At 41.7% G+C, this 17,214-nt stretch overlaps 1 protein-coding gene across 1 annotated transcript in view; it reads left to right on the top strand.

Annotated features, from left to right (window-relative positions):
* The window catches only part of mlxip (MLX interacting protein), a 34,680-nt gene extending 19,197 nt beyond the window's left edge, over positions 1-15,483 (top strand). Inside the window, 15 exon segments of the mRNA XM_064937263.1 lie at positions 399-488; positions 743-784; positions 1,367-1,607; positions 1,763-1,852; positions 5,788-5,882; positions 6,038-6,103; positions 6,106-6,646; positions 7,039-7,145; positions 7,258-7,330; positions 7,615-7,727; positions 7,892-7,999; positions 8,293-8,420; positions 9,379-9,502; positions 11,876-12,005; positions 12,824-15,483. Of these exon segments, the coding sequence (XP_064793335.1) occupies positions 399-488; positions 743-784; positions 1,367-1,607; positions 1,763-1,852; positions 5,788-5,882; positions 6,038-6,103; positions 6,106-6,646; positions 7,039-7,145; positions 7,258-7,330; positions 7,615-7,727; positions 7,892-7,999; positions 8,293-8,420; positions 9,379-9,502; positions 11,876-12,005; positions 12,824-12,945 (2,070 nt within the window). The 3' untranslated portion in view covers positions 12,946-15,483.
* Positions 15,484-17,214: the final 1,731 nt, after the last annotated feature.

The following is a 17,214-nucleotide window of genomic DNA, read 5'->3' as shown; positions in this document are numbered from 1 at the left end:
CAATGACAGCCTAGGAACAGTGGGTTAACTGCCTTGTTCAGGAGCAGACTGACAGATTTTTGCATTGTCAGTTCGGGGAATCAATCTAGCAACCTTTCGGTTACTGGCCCAATGCTCTAACCACTAGGCTACCTGCCGCCCCGGCAATAACAAAATCACAGAAAATAATATACACAGAAAATAATATGCAGCACTACCATACCACTGCCCCATACCACTGCTCCACCTTTTAACCCAACTCTTCTATGGGACAACGTTTTTATCCCATATGTATCGTTTAGCTCCTTTGCATGTCCCTCTTTTTCTCTCCTCTGTTTCACTCCATGTCTCTCTCCTTACTGTTTACCACTTAAACCAATCCCCACACTATTTTCTCCCTCTCCCTTTGTCTTCTATAGGCAATAGCCACAGAGGGGAAATATTGGAAAAGAAGAATTGAAATTGTAATTCGAGAGTATCACAAGTGGAGGACATATTTCAAGAAAAGGGTAGGGTAATGGATTTTGTTGACAGATTCTGCTTTTAATTTTATATATATATATATATATACACCAATTAAACAAAGTTGACTAATGTTCAAGACTAAGCAGCATTAGACCTATATTAGGTTATTGTCAGTTGCTTTAACTGGACGGTGAGGCAACTAGTTGATGAATGTACTACATTTACTATGCTCTACTCCATGTTGTAATTTTATGTCTATGAATCTGCCACATAACATTGATTTTCCAATTTGTCACAGTTACAGAAGCACAAGGATGACGATCTCTCAAGCCTTCTCAAGGTATGCATTCTTGTGTGCTTCCTCGATTCAAATGAGGTAATAAAGTAGTGCTAGTGAAAAAATAAGGGTAACACCCAAATAATCACTACATCTAACATCTGTGAAAATGACAAAGAATAAGAATAAAGTAAAGAATAGGCCATTTACATACATTTACTACATGTGGGTAGGAAAGCTGTATGCTATGTTGATTTGATTTATGCTATTAGGATCTCTTAGCTCACCAAGGGCTAGTCTTCCAAGAGTCCTTATTAAGAAATGTGAAAACAGAAATTTTGTCAAACAACCAAATGAAATTAATAACACAAACACAGATCCACATTCCTATTACATTTACATGTGACAAGTTACACCCCCCCTACTTCAATTGTGCAAACAAACACTGCTTGGTCTGTATTTGGATTGTTATGAGGCATGTGTTTTATTGAAGAGGCTGATTTTAATCAATTTGAGTATGTGGTCTGCATGTTTCATAACTGTTAAATAGATTAGTTCTATGATTTGATATGGTTTGTGCAGTATGTGCACTGCATGTTTTTTTTTAACTGACTGGCTGGCTTGTTGCATTTTGAACACCCTAAGGGGCCAGAGGAGCAGTTTTTGCTGTTTGGGGAGATCTTTCCAGACACATTCCGTGTGTCCCTTTGTCAGGATGAGGAAATGGCCGTGCGCCGAGTTGCTCGCAAAAGCCGTGAGTCGCCTGTCCCCATGGAGATGGACCCACTCTTTGACATGGACGTGCTGATGTCAGAGTTTTCTGACACACTCTTCTCCACGCTAGCCTCCCACCAGCCCATGGCCTGGCCCAATCCGAGGGAGATGGGTGAGGGCCCGCCACCAACATCCCATTCCATACACCAAGTCTGTTTCTATTCACTCAGATCCACCCAAGCCTTCAACCAGATCTATTGGAAAAATCTATTTGCTTTTCAACAACTTTTTTTTCACACCCCATCCGTGTCCACCTGTTCCCCATAGCTCATGCAGGGAATGCAGACATGATCCAGCCTGGACTCATCCCCCTACAGCCCAACCTGGACTTTATGGACTCCTTTGAGCCATTGCAAGGTAATGACAATGCACTCTACCACAGTGACAAACTCCAAAATAATGTCACTTGCACAGTGCACAAACTTTAACAGGACCTTGGAGCACCATGTTAAGGCCGATCCACAGATCACAGATTTGATGTGTGTTCGCTTGGGTGGAGTCATATTTTTGGGGGGGAGCAACGTGCACCTTTTGGTAAAATGATACCCTCGCCCATCCACGTGTACCAAGACCCCCGAATAGTTTGACTGGTTAATTTGCAATTCTGCTCCTATCACCTGACCCAAAAGGTCATGAAAGGTCATGATTCATATGATGTGGTAGATTGACTAGAAATGAAATAGAACATCATCACCAGTGTTAGCTCATTTCTAAGAGAAACGCCTGCATATTTGATTAATAGCTACATGTAATGAAAGTTCAGTGTTGTTTTACATTACCTCGTTTTGTGCCTGCCAGTTGCCTGTAGGCTACTCCGCTAACAGCTTGCTTGCTAAAAAAAGCAAGCAAGCTAGCCTTTAAGCTTCCAACATCTCCCCCATGTCAAATAATCAGATTTTATAATAAAATAATATCTAATTAGGCTACAATGTTGTTTTGGTATATTGTTTGAACAGTTGCTGGGATTATATATGTTTATAAAGTCAAAATAAATGACTTTGATGCATATAGGTCAGATCAAGGAACGGCGGTTATGCTTTCATCACTTTTGTATTCCAGGATTTATAGCAACACTATCCACGTTTCCATCCACTGTTTTTATGCGAGTAAATCAAATCAAATTGTATTAGTTACATGCTCCGAATAAAATGTCTGTAGACCTTAGAGTGAAATGCTTACTTATGAGCCCCTAACCAACAATGCAGTTACATTTTTTAAATAAAACATTTGTAAGAATAAGAAATAAAATTAACAAGTAATTAAAGAACAGCAGTAAAAAAACAATAGCGAGACTATACACAGGGGGTACCGGTACAGTCTCAATGTGCGGGGGCACCGGTTAGTTGAGGTAATATGTACATGTGGGTAGAGTTATTAAAGTGACTATGCATAGATGATAAGAACAGAGAGTAGCAGCAGTGTAAAAGAGGAGAGGGGGCAATGCAAATAGTCTGGGTAGCCATTTGATTAGATGTTCAGGAGTCTTGTGGCTTGGGGGTAGAAGCTCTTAAGAAGCCTCTTGGTCCTAGACTCGGCGCTCCGGTACAGCTTGCCATGCGGTAGCAGAGAGAACACTATGAATAGGGTGGCTGGAGTCTTTGAAAATTCTTAGGGCCTTCCTCTGACACCGCCTGGTGTAGAGGTCCTGGATGGCAGGAAGCTTGGTCCCAGTGACGTACTGGGCCTTACGCACTACCCTCTGCAGGCCGAGCAATTACCATACCAGGTAGTGATGCATCCTCTCAATGGTGCAGCTGTAGAAACGTTTGAGGATTTGAGGACCCATGCCAAATCTTTTCAGTCTCCAGAGGGGGAATAGGTTTTGTCGTGCCCTCTTCGCAACTGTCTTAGTGTGCTTGGACCTTGTTAGTTTGTTGATGTGGACACCAAGGAACTTGAAGCTCTCAACCTGCTCCACTACAGCCCTGTCAATGAAAATGGGGGCGTGCTTGGTCCTCCTTTTCCTGTAGTCCACAATCATCTCCTTTTGTCTTGATCACGTTGAGGGAGAGGTTGTTGTCCTGGCACCACACGGCCAGGTCTCTGACCTCCCTTTAGGCTGTCTCATCACTGTCGGTGATCACACCTACCACTGTTGTCATCTGCAAACTTAATGATGGAGTTGTGCCTGGCCGTGCAGTCATGAGTGAACAGGGAGTACCGGGGGGGACTGAGCACGCACCCCTGACGGGCCCATGTGTTGAGGATCAGCGTGGTGGATGTGTTGTTACCTACCTTTACCACCTGGGAACGGCCCGTCAAGAAGTCCAGGATCCAGTTGCACAGGGAGGTGTTTATTCCCAGGGTCCTTAGCTTATTAATGAGCTTTGAGGACACTATGGTGTTGAACGCTGAGCTTTAGTCAGTGAGTAGCATTCTCACATAGGTGTTACTTTTGTCCTGGTGGGAAAGGGCAGTGATGAGTGTAATAAAGATGGCATCATCTGTGGATCTGTTGGAGCGGTATGCAAATTGGAGTGGGTCTATGGTTGCTGGGATAATGGTGTTGCGAGCCATGACCAGCCTTCAAAAGCACTACTTGGCTACAGACGTGAGTGCTACGGGTCGGTAGTCATTTAGGCAGGTTACCTTCGTGTTCTTGGGAACACCATTTAAGTCACACCTTATTAAAAATATATCAACACAGCTGTGATGGTACAATTTTATGCGAGAAATGGAGGTGGAATCGCCTTTAAACCATACTTCTAAGCTGGGGGGGGGGGTTCTGCTAAGCTATATGGAATTGTTTTAAGAAGGCCATACCAAGGATAATTTATCTATTTGATTTAGAATTTTAAGACCCCTTAAAGTATCCCCCCAAAATATTAAACAATTATTTGATTAAAAACTGTTATTAGCCCAAACACATTGAATAACAGATTCACTACATGGAACAACATTTAGTGTTGGCATGTACATGTTTGAGAGTCCTATCTTTGCACAGTGTTTAACCCATACTGTTTGGATGCTACAGACAGAAGTTGACAAATCAGCTGTACCTACTTCAGATGAGTCCCAAGACTCTTGTGGGGGTCGTAGAGAAAAACGGAGAATACGATCGTGTTCGTGAGCGTCTCATCTTTCCATCTTTCATAGTTTATAGGCCAAACCATTCGGTCACTATAGCCGATTTTGTGAGAAGACAGATCTTCGGGATGTCTCACAGCTCTAGCTCTGTCACCTTTCACTGCTGATGCGGAAGTGCGACATAGGCGGATGCGTTGGAATGGGTCACATCCCATGTAAAAAAAAAAACAACAACATATCTCTAGCTTAAACTGACTGATTTTTACAGGGATTTTTTTGTATTATGCTAATTACATTTCCTCAGCGGCGCGGACATCGACCTTAAGCGCAAATATTGAAATAAACTTGTAGTCACGCGATGATATGGTTTGTGGTCCTATGACTTGAAAACCAAGCAGTTTATTAGGCTACAGATGAAAGAAGTTCTAATGAACTTCACAGGGTGGTGAAAGTGCACAGTGATGAACTTGATGCTCTTTTCTAATAAATACAGAGGGTCTTATTCTGGTGACATGATGATCGATGCTTGACTGGCGTTTGACAAATACAAATATTCTGTCTCTTATCCATAATAATCTCATCATGTAGACTAGCCTACCTGCACTGTATCTGTGAGCTGTTGGCTAGAGCACATGAGTAGGAACATTTGCAATTTAACACAACAGTAGAGTTGAAATATGATGGAAACACATTGAACCTTTTTAGTTTTATTCGATACATGAAAACGTAAGCAAAAAAAGATCATTTTCATCACACACTGATTTTTATCTGCAATAAGTCCGTTTGGTGGAAAAACTCCACTGGTGGGAAAATGTGCACATTTTCGCCAATTGGTTAGCTACTGTTGCTTATTTTTTTACATTAGTTTACATTTATAATGTAGAGTACATTCTTTTGTGAAACAATATTGTGCCAGAAGAGAAAGTGGACCAAAATAAATGTTTCAACCAAACAAGTTTGTTGGTAAAATACAGCCTCCCTATCTACACAACAGTGCCCGCACCGTGATGGAAGGAAGAATACGTTCCCTCTCAAAATTTGAGCAGAGAGAATCTGCGTTGCAAGCGCCATAGGCCACCGATTTTGTGACGAAAAAACACAAAAATCATTCATGTACTGCGTTGTGCTCCAAATCATTGTGTGAAGTCTGCCTAACCTCTTAGTCCCATGCAGTTGACTGTAATACAGCAGGTGGCATATCCTAACACTTATGTTGGTGGAGTGGATGTTATACTAATTTTAACTAACCTAGAGACTTCTCCCAGACTTATTTCACAGCCTCCGTCAGCCCATCTTCCCCCCTGCTTCCCTCACTGCCTCATCTGTCACTCCTCTACCCAGCAGCAGCTCTCAATCCCAGGTAAAACCCTAGACCCAGTCACTGTGAACCTCAGCCCTAACATACCCCCAGACCTAACACACTCCTGCCTTTATTCTTAGATGTTTTCACATAATCTGACTAACTGATAACATTATAAATGCGCTTTCTTTTCTCCTGTCCTTGTGACTTGACAGGGCCAGCTTCTCTCTTCCATGCACCTCTCAGCTGACCTACCGTCCATCAGTCATGACCACAGACTCGTCTCCCCAGCCCCCTGCCTATCTCCTCCCTCATGGCCAATCAAACCAGTGGGACCGATGAAGGTTCCTCCTATGTACAGAACTACATGCCTCTATTCACTGCGCCAGTGCCCCCCAGTGGTCAGGCTGGAGGCTCCTCCCTCATGCAACCCTCAGCCCCTCCCACGATGCCACACACCCAGCCCTGCCAAGGTGCTGTCACAGCAACATCAGTAGCCCCCCCACCCCTGGATGATGCTACAAGCCTGGACGGTTCCCCACCCCCATCAGTCATCACACACACCGCCTCCTCTATTGTTACACCCAGTGAGGCTGCCACCACCTTCAGTCAGGGTTCTGAGCTCAGCTCCTTAACCCGGACTCCTCCACCACCACCACCCCCCCTCCAGCCCCTGGCACCCTCACCTGCCATCCCCCTCCAACACCCCCAGACTTTCGCCCTGCCCAGACCCATCCAGCCTTCTTGCTCCAGCAAAAAGACATGCCATGTGCAAAGGATAGTTCCTGCCAACCCCATCCCCTCATCTCACCTCATCCTTACAAGTGAGTTAATCACATCCCAAACAATTTCATTATTGATGGATGAGAATGGTGTATTGATTTTAATATTGAATGTAATATTGGTTTAATGCATGCATAGCAGGTGCTACTCCCAAAACACTACCATTTATTGAAGTGGGGCATTACTGCTTCACTAGAGGGCGATCTCATATTGTGATCACACCACAAGGTGGCAATACTGTTTGTCATTTTTATAGTCTGTCACTATTGTAATGAAAAACTGAATGAAACCTAGTCAGTATTTGCAAGCAATTGAAATGATCCCAGCAAAGATCATCAATGACATCCAAGCTCAATATTAGAGATGAAATAAATGAGAAAAAATCAGCATTTATTCTGTGACGGTTGTAATGTCAAATATTTTGCTGTCTCAGCCCCCTTCCCAGGGCATACCAGTGCAGTAATTGTTACTCCAACTCCCCTGAAAGCAGACGTGGTTCCCTCAACTGGCGTGGTCATCGCCTCCTCAAGCCTATCAAGGGTAAGACCGTGTCTGCTCTGAAGGGCCTGCCTTACTTTACACTGAACCCAGTTTTATGTTAGTTTGTTTTCATTTAATTTGTGTTTTATTTCTTCCCATCCTTCTCGCTCAGGCTCCTGGATTTCATATCCTTCCACAGACATCGAAGTCGCCCCAGCCCATTATCAATAAAGAGGACTGTACTGGTGAGTGACATACGCCAAGCCCTTACTTTTTCTGTTGTATGTACACTAACCTCAGTCAAGTGTCAGAGGGTACGTTCCTCCTGTCTAACCTAAGCTATCGATCTAATAACTTTACATGCCATACAGGATGTGGCATGGTAACACATTCATACACATTGTTTTGGAATGTTTAGAGCACTTCTGCTTTCCATAACATTATTGATTTGTCTTTGTGAGTTGGTGCTCACTGGTGTAGCAGTCTTTGTGATGGTTTTTGGCAACTCTGGATCATCTGTCTCTCCCAGGGCACGAGGAGCGTGGCTCAGGTCAGGGGTCACTGTGTGGGTCAGAGCAGGTCTCCAGTCCTAAGTCTCCCCTCAGCAGCAGCACAGCTTTCTCTAAGAACGAGTCCAACCAGGTATCATCTGCCCACATGCCTGTCTGCTTCTCTCTCTGTGTTTCTTTGACTGTGTATAATTTCAGCTTTTTCAAGCAGGTCCGGTGCTGAGGGTGCCTGCTGTAGAAGCGTTGTGGACACTGATCATTGTGATGATACTTGTCTCTCCTCCCTATCTGTTCCAGAGCCGTAGGGTGACCCACATCACTGCTGAACAGAAGAGGCGCTTTAACATCAACATTGGCTTCAAAACACTGAGCAGCCTGGTTCCCACTCTCAAGTCCCAGTCCAATGTAAAGCCATTATCTGTCTGTCATCCGTCTTCTGAGTCATCATACTCATATCTTCCAAATCTAGCTTTTGATGGCTTTTATTTAAAGTTCAGTTCAGAAGCATTGTATATGCACATCCTGTTATTTTCAGGTGCAGGGTACAAATAGTAAAGTAATGAAAGAAAGATGGATACCATCACACTGTTGAATGTTCCAACATGCAACCCAAAGCTTTTATTTAAACTAAAAATATATATATATTTCTACATGACCTTCCCAATATCGCCACCCATTCTTGTTGTGTTTAATACCAGATCAGTAATGCTGGCACGCTGCAGAAGACCGTTGACTACATTGCGAAGCTGCAGCAGGAGAGGCAGCAAATGCAGGAAGAGACCAAGAGGCTACGGGAGGAGATTGAGGAGATCAATGCCTCCATAAAGTACGTACTGCCTCACTGTTATCTGTTATTACTCTCCTCTGAGGAGACGAGTTCATGAAACATTTTCATTATTGGTACACAGTCACATGTAGGGTGTCCAATCAAAAACGCATCTTTTGACCAATGGGAAAAATATGTTAATTGTATATATAGTCCTCTAAGAAAACCAATGGTCCAAACCCCACGTCTCTTATTGTAATCCATTCAAAAGTTATTGGAGTGTGTACCCTTGCAGGGTGGCCAGAATTAGGGTGAATAAATTAATGGAGGCCAGAGAAAAATATTGGTAAAAAATTGCGAAAATTGCATCGCATGCATGAATTAAACCTGGCAAGCTACTTTCCCATTGAGCTCATCTTTCTTCTTGAATCTGCAGGACATAAAACAACAGAGGAAAAATGGATATTGATTTTGACGTAGTATTTTCATATTTTAGGATAAGCTTTTCATATTTATTATAAATTCCTGTTATTTCTCAAAGATTTCTCACAAAACAAGCGTGTCCCTGTGAAATGTCAACGGAGCACTGAACGTATACCAAGTTTTTATTTTCAAAGTCTTTTACTTTTAATTTGGCTCGTGTCAATGCCAATTAATTTTTTTTCGACCTGTGGAAACAACTTTGAAGAACGGCCACAAAATGTAAAATCCTCACGTTGTTCAGAGAAACCTGCACAGCTTTGTCAAGAGGTCATGGTTTGTTTTTGGATGTATTAGGTTGCAAAATCTGACTTTTTGGATATGCTGTTAATGATATGCTAAAGACCCCACTGAATGATTCAGAACATGAATAATACTTTTTGTCTCTGTAAAATGTATTTTATAACATAAGGAAGTAAAATTTAATCACCAAATTGCATCTGGGCAGAGTGTGTGTACACCCTACCATATGTGATGATACCATGTGTCAGTATACATTACATAGTAATCTGATCTGTATGTTATTGCTGTGCCACAGTGTTTGTCAGGAGCAGCTGCCTGCTACTGGAGTGCCTATCACACGCCACCGCTTCGACCACATGCGGGAGAAGTTTGATGAGTATGTGAAGAGCCGCACACTTCAGAACTGGAAGTTTTGGATTGTATCCTTTTACCCTTATCCTTGACATTGAACATAACTTTGTCATAATAATATAAGATTCAATCAGGCTACCTTTAATATTATGCTTGTTCATTTTATTTAGATCAGATGGCTCGATAAGATGCTCTATATCAGCAAAGAAGATCCACCGTTTGACTGTTGGAAAGCACCCTAACCTCAGCTTTCAGACTTGTGAAAGGTTATGAGTGGAGAGTACAGTGCCTTCGAAAAGTATTCAGACCCCTTTACTTTTTCCACATTTGTTATGTTACAGACTTATTCTAAAATTGTTTTAATAAATACAAATCCTCATCAATCTACACACAATACCCCATAATGACAAATTAAAACAGGTTTTTAGACATTTTTGCAAATCTATTAAAAGAAAAGACATACAATATTTACATAATTATTCAGACTCTTTGCTATGAGACTTGAAATTTAGCTCAGGTGCATCCTGTTTCTACAACTTGATTGGAGTCCACCTATGGTAAATTCAATTGATTGGACATGATTCGGAAAGGCACACACCTGTCTATATAAGGTCCCAAAGTTGACAGTGCATGTCAAAGCAAAAATAAAGCCATGAAGTTTAAGGAATTGTCCGTAGAGCTCTAAGACAGGATTGTGTCGAGGCACAGAACTGGGGAAGGGTACCGAAAACTTTCTGCAGCATTGAAGATCCCCAAGAACACAGTGGACTCCATTCTTGAGTGGAAGAAGTTTGGAACCACAAAGACTCTTCCTAGAGCTGAACAATCAGGGGAGAAGGGCCTTGGTCAGGGAGGTGACCAAGAACCCGATGGTCACTCTGACAGAGCTCTAGAGATCCTCCGTGGAGATGGGAGAACCTTCCAGAAGGACAACCATCTCTGTAGCCATCCACTAATCAGGCCTTTATGGTAGAGTGAAAGGCACATGACAGCCCGCTTGGAGTTTGCCAAAATCCACTTAAAGACTCAGACCATGAGAAACAAGATTCTCTGATCTGATGAAACAAAGATTGAACTCTGGCTTGAATGCCAAGTGTCACGCCGGGAGGACACCTGGTGCCATCCCTACGGTGACGCATTGTGGTGGCAGCATCATGCTGTGGGGATGTTTTTCAGCAGCAGGGACTGGGAGGCTCGTCAGGATTGAGGGAAAGATGAACTGAGCAAAGTACAGAGAGATCCTTGATGATAACCTGATCCAGAGCGATCAGGACCTCCGACTGGGGCGAAGGTTTATCTTCCAGCAGGACAACGGCACTAAGCACACAGCCAAGACAACGCAGGAGTGGCTATGGGACAAGTCTCTGAATGTCCTTGAGTGGCCCAGCCAGAGCCTGGACTTGAACCCAATCTAACATCTCTGGAGAGACCTGAAAATAGCTGTGAAGCGACGCTCCCCATCCAACCTGACAGAGCTTGAGAAGAATGGGAGAAACTCCCCAAATACAGGTGTGCCAAGCTTGTAGCGTCATACCCAAGAGGATTCGAGGCTGTAATTGCTGCCAATGGTGATTCAACAAAGTACTGTGTAAAGGGTCTGAATACTTATGTAAATATGATATTTCATTTGTTTTTAAATATACATTTGCAAAAATGTCTAGACCTGTTTTTGCTTTGTAATTATAGTGTATTGTGTTTAGATTGAGGGTCAAAAACTATTTAATACATTTTTAGAGATTTAAGGCTGTAACGTAACCAAATGTGGAGAAAGTCAAGGGGTCTGAATACTTTCCGAATGCTCTGTATGTATTAACATAGTCACAAGTGTAGTATTTGATCCCATAATCCTACCACACAATGACTACATCAAGCTTGATAAACTTTTTGGATGCATTTGTACTTTGTTTTGGTTGTGTTTCAGATTATTTTGGCCCAATAGAAACCAATGGTAAATGAGATGTCATTTTGGAGTCAATGCAGTGCCCTAGACTGCTGCGCCACTCGGGAGGCCCTTGTGATTGCTACCATTATTATGGATTATCCTGAATGAATTGTGAATAATGAGTGACTAAGTTTGAGGCACAAAGATCATACCCCCAAGACATGCTAACCTCTCACCATTACCAATAACAGGGGAGGTTAGCATTTTATATCTAGTGCTGCAATTTCCGATATGAATGAAAATACCCTCAAATTAAAGCTGATAGTCTGCACTTTAACCTCATAGTCATTGTATAATTTCAAATCCAAAGTGCTGGAGTACAGAACCAAAACAACAACATGTCACTATCCAAATACTTTTGGACTTAACTGAAGGACTGTTGTTCCATGAGCCATCTGAGTATATCTGTCTTGATTGTCAGTGAGAGAAAGCAATAGGATGCAAATTCAGATCTGAATACACAGAATAATGTGTTTGACCCTTGACCCACCATCCTTAGTTCAGCATCATCATTAAGCCCCTGTTTGAGTCCTTCAATGGGACGGTCTCCACCACAAGCAAAGGGGAGCTGTGCGAGACCACACTGCAATGGCTGGACTGTCACTGCTCCCTGCCTGTGCTGAGGCCCAGTAAGTAAACCCCACGCAGCACCCCAAACCTCTCTCACGCACACACATGTTGTTTTCAATTAAATGGTAGCTGTGTCAAAGTAGGAGAGAGGCTAATGATTCCATTGGCATTTCACTATGTTTTTTACTTGAATGACTGTCTTTCTGTAGGTGTTAGATTGCATGTGTGACGTTATGCTATACTTCCTTCTTTAGAATGTATAAAAGTCCATTCCACCCCCAATGCTTTCTAAGGAAAGTTTGGTGTCATGGTGTGTCATGATCTGTCAACCTCTATCACCCACAATCTTTTCCTGTAATTTATTTACAAGAAAGAACACATTCAGTGTCTTGGCCAACATTTGTCTCCTGCACTCAAAGAGGAGCGATCTCATGATATGAGGGAGGGATGTTGACGTCAGAGATTATCTTCGCTGGAGACCGTTCATTTCACTAGGTTCTATTACTACTGTCTGATTAGCATGCTGCAGGAAGTAGGATCCTGAAGAGTCAGCTACACAATCTGAAGCCCTACTGAGGCATGCTAGCTCCTTGTCTTCATCTTTGTTTCATTCCTCATATTAATGCATATTGTTATGCTTATTGCACATTTTATAGAACAGACTAGACAGCTAGCACATGACCGTCTGTGGAGGGGTATGATATTTATGCCTCTAACTTTATCACTCATCACTTCACGATTCATTCATTCATGATTGTTTCATATATCATTTTATGGAGAGAGAAATGTAAAATTTGACTTTGTTTTGTGTAACTTGTTGTCACACAAAATGTCAACTCTGATGAATGTATAGCTGATTGCTCTTTCTGTTTTCCAGTGGTCCTAAGCACTCTCCGGCAGCTCAGCACGAGCACATCTGTTCTTACTGACCCTAACCTGCTGCCTGAGGAAGCCACCCAGGCTGTCACCAACACCCACAGGCACTCTGCAGACTCCTAGCCGCACCCTCAGGAGAGAGGAAGCGGAAGAAGGGTTCAGATAGAGGGCATGGTCATAGTACTCTCTAGTAGAGCCCGCCACTGAGGGCCCCTACCACAAACTCCTCTAACCTCCCCAGATTGAAAAACACCTTGAAACAATTGTATGGAAAAGCACCAGCACTAGTTTGCCTTAAAGGTAATCCAAAGAGGTTACTCTGTCTTCCACCCTATCCATTACCATTCAGAACAGGACATGATGTTTAGGGTCTTTTTGTACGTGACCTTATCCAGCTCACTGACCTATCATTCCTACACATCGACTGGGCTTTGCTGTCAACAACCCAGGCTCGGTGCATTACTTTGGAGGATTGATACACACAACCTATGGAACAACTTTACAGCATCTTTTGAACACAGCAATAATGTGGGTGCTTATATTTGTCCTATTTCACACATGTAAAAGTGTGTATTATACGCATATGTGAATTGGAATTGTGTTTTTTGCATATCCCAACTCCCCCTGGGACACCCTCTGAGAGTGGGGTCATGGCCATGTTCAGCCATTGTAAAAGGCGACCCAGGAGCAATTAGGAATACGTGCCTTGCTCAGATTTTTTTCGCCTTGTTGGCTCAGGAACTCGATCGAGCAACCTTTCAGTTACTGGCCCAGAGCTTGAACCGCTAGGTGACCTGCTGCCCTTGTTGCTCTTTTGTTTATGTAACCTTCAACACTGCTGAAAGGGGAACTACCAGCTTGTTTTCAGGCTCACTTCAGCAGACAAATAACATGGCGCTTCAACCATTTAGCATACTTGCTCATTTTTGTTTTATCTTTTTGTTTTTATTCAGCTCTAAATTATTTAAGGTATAAGATGGCCTATGAACTGTCTTAAAAGGGAAATATCTCTTGAAGGAGTTGAGTGAGATTCAGTTGGTTCTGTTGTTTACTCTGTTGTATGACGATGAGTGTGGATACACTGAGCTTGCCATCAAAAAGCCTATAAAACAAACCAAAAGCTTAGCATTGATTGGCAGCATGCTTTGAGTACCATGAAAGCCTTCAACAGTAACTATTCGCTACTGGTCTTTCATTCTCATCATTCAGCTCATATGCATCTGGTGAGAGGCAGGGTGTCCCAGTCCTTTGTGGACAGACGTCCTGGGTATTCTACCCTTTTCTTGGGGGGTTGTACTGAATCATACCAGAAGTCTAATATCCTCAGATAATGTTAAGCCAAGGGTTATCCATGGAATAGTATTCAACTTTCACTTAAGGAAAATGCAGAATGGACCCTGAGTGGTCCGAACACCAAATGCGAAGCACTTGGGGGGCACACTACACTCACTGTACATTTAACATCATACGCTGCAGCCTAACTTCCATTCAGTCAATTAAACAAAGAAACGTTGTGTTATAGGAGCATTCAAACATTATGTGGTGAATGTTGCTATTTTCTTCTTGTTCCGCTAAGGGAGGCGCTGGTGAGTGTTTATGCTGTACCCTTTAACCAAACAAACACATTTAGGATACATTAAGCTGAAGACAAGCGTCAGCCATAAGCATACAGCTTACACAGCGTATGTATGTTCTATATTTGTTTCTCATAATCAAGCTAGCCTTTCAAAGATGCATGTCTTTCCTAGTTCAGATCTTATTTGTCAAAGATGCAACTTTAAAGGCCATATTGAAATTAATATAGGAACATACATTTTACGCCGCTCTCCTTTTTTAGTCTTGGAAACACCAACCTACGTTGTCACATTGTGGGAGGCATCCCATCTGTCTAGAGACGACTCCTTTATGAGAAATGCACCCCAGAACGGTACATGCATGGATACTGTATTACTGTTGCAGTGTGATATTCTTATTTTTTTTGTTTGTTATATGTCTTAGCACATTTTGTGTAAACTCTCCTCAGGAAGTCTAATGATTTTTCTGTATTTATTACTTGATGCACAACAACAGTTTACTTTGAATGATGTCAAATCTAGCAGCATTGGTTGTTTATTTCATGAATGTATATTTTATGGGGGTTTTATAGTGTGCTTTTTGAGAGGTCTTAGTACATGTCTTAACTGTGATCACTTAATTTTTGCACCCTTTGCTACTCTACGAGTGGAGTCCCCTTTACCCGATGACTGGGGACTATATTATTGTTACAGATCAAGATTCTGAGCCCCACATGTACATTATTGTCCAAATCAGACAGCATTAGGGCTAATCACAGCTAACATTCATCTAATGTCATTCAGATCAAAATGTTTATTTCTGTTCCATTCTAAGGGAATTGGAGCTATGCAAATACTCAAAGGGCAAGAGCAGATGGATGTCATGATTTAAACTTATTTTGTTTGCAAAGCAGTTACTATGTGGGAAATATTCCTCTGTCAAGAATCATGACATGGTTTAAATTATAAAACAAGTATTAACAATTTTGTCTAAGGAAGATTTCATTTATGAGATTACTTTTTGGAAGTCCTTGTCTGTTTGTTCCCTCAAAGTTCGTGTGGTAAATATTTTCTTTCTTGTAGTAAAGAAAATAGTATTTTTTTCCTACATGGTTTGTGTTTTTCTTGTGTACTGTGTTTTGGGTAACCTTAATATCCTACTTTCTTACGTTCCCGACGGCACATCACAAGTCTAGGAAGAATGTCAAACGATACAATTTCCGGAAACATTTTTAATGAATGGAACATAGTATTTTTTTGCATGTTACTTAATGTGTATCAGGTACAATACATGGCATTTCCAACAATTGGTAACATTCTTGTATGACACAAATGATAACACAATGATACAGCCAATTCTTTGACAAAAAACAGTATTTTCAATGTGACCCGGAACCAAATAAGTGTTCAATTGATAAGACACTGACCAGTACACTGATGAATAAATAAATGTCATAAATAAATATGAATTATTAATAAAGCTAGACTTCAAGTAGGCATATTGTATTACTATGTTCCTTTAATCAACCATTGTGTGTAGAGGGTGAGAAGCCTCTTCACAAACATAAGAGTTTCGTGGTGGTCGTTCACATCAAAAGGGAGTTGGCACACTTCCTGGCAGTCTTGGTGGTTGCACATCCAGGATTTCAGGTCTTTGATATGTTGACAGGCCTCATTGAGTCCATTGATCACCCTCTTTTCCATGTTCAGTTTGGCAGCTTCACTCATATAACAAAGAAAGGCAGAAAGATGTTTTCCGGTGATCTTCTCGTTCATCTTCGGCTCCTGGATCCAGCCTACCTGGTTGGGCCCAGTATGGGGGGGAAGAATCCCGGGCTGGTTCTGGTGGAATATGAAAGAGAAATTAAAGTCATTTTCTACTGTTAAAAGGCTCTAGTGTCAATATAATCATCATTGATTGCATTTATGATGAAGGCAATGATTTACAGTTAATCAGTGCTAATGTTGTTTGCTTTTCTTTATAGAGTTTTAGTTTCCTTAACCTTTTAACACTCAGGAAAAGGCTCCTAAACATGCCAAGTAGTCCAACTCTTTTTGTCCATGACGCAACATCATATATGTTGCCATCTGTGTCCATTGGAAGGCTGCTACTTGTGATGTAAGGCACAGGAACAGGTAAAACACTGAAAGAGGGCACTCAAGTTAGTCTCCAACACAACCCATATCTGACCTGTAAGTTTATCATCGAAATGCTATTGGTCCTTAAAAGACCATGAATATTTCTACTATAGTCACTTACACCACCCATGTTATCTTCACTATAAGATCAAACAATATTGTGCAATGTTTTGTCTAAGAGACCGCAGATTACATCTTTACTGAGTGTCTCCAATATATAAATTCCTCTCAAGCAAAACATATTGTTAAAAATAAAGGTTCAGTTCTCACCACAACAGAGTCCCATGTCAAATAGTTGTGTAGATCTGGTCAAAGTGGCAAAGGCCTTTGCTTATAAATGTGCAGGTTGAGATAAAGATCATCCAATATGCTTTCTTTCCTCTTTCTTTCAAAAATGCATATATTGAAATTGCTTTATTGTCATTTTTTTGTTATTGTGTGAGTAATCACTACTCCCATTGAGAGTAAATGAGATGTGTAATTTGATCAACTTGAGTGTCAGATGTTGGGGCTTCCCTGACTATTCACCAGATATCGGGGCTGTCCTAATTCAAAATGTAGTCGAAGGAATAACATACTTGGCACAGGTTTTCTGAAAACTCAAATCTCACACACAGATTTAGTAAATATGACCCCGTGGGGAAATATCAGTGATTGTGAATCATTTCGTAAGTGCAAAGGTTGAGTGATTGTTTATGGA

The sequence above is a fragment of the Oncorhynchus masou genome, chromosome 25 (assembly GCF_036934945.1).
Source record: "Oncorhynchus masou masou isolate Uvic2021 chromosome 25, UVic_Omas_1.1, whole genome shotgun sequence".
In the NCBI taxonomy this organism is placed as follows: Eukaryota; Metazoa; Chordata; class Actinopteri; order Salmoniformes; family Salmonidae; genus Oncorhynchus; species Oncorhynchus masou.
Note: the sequence above shows the minus strand (reverse complement) of the source record. Positions and strands in the feature narration are given on the sequence as shown.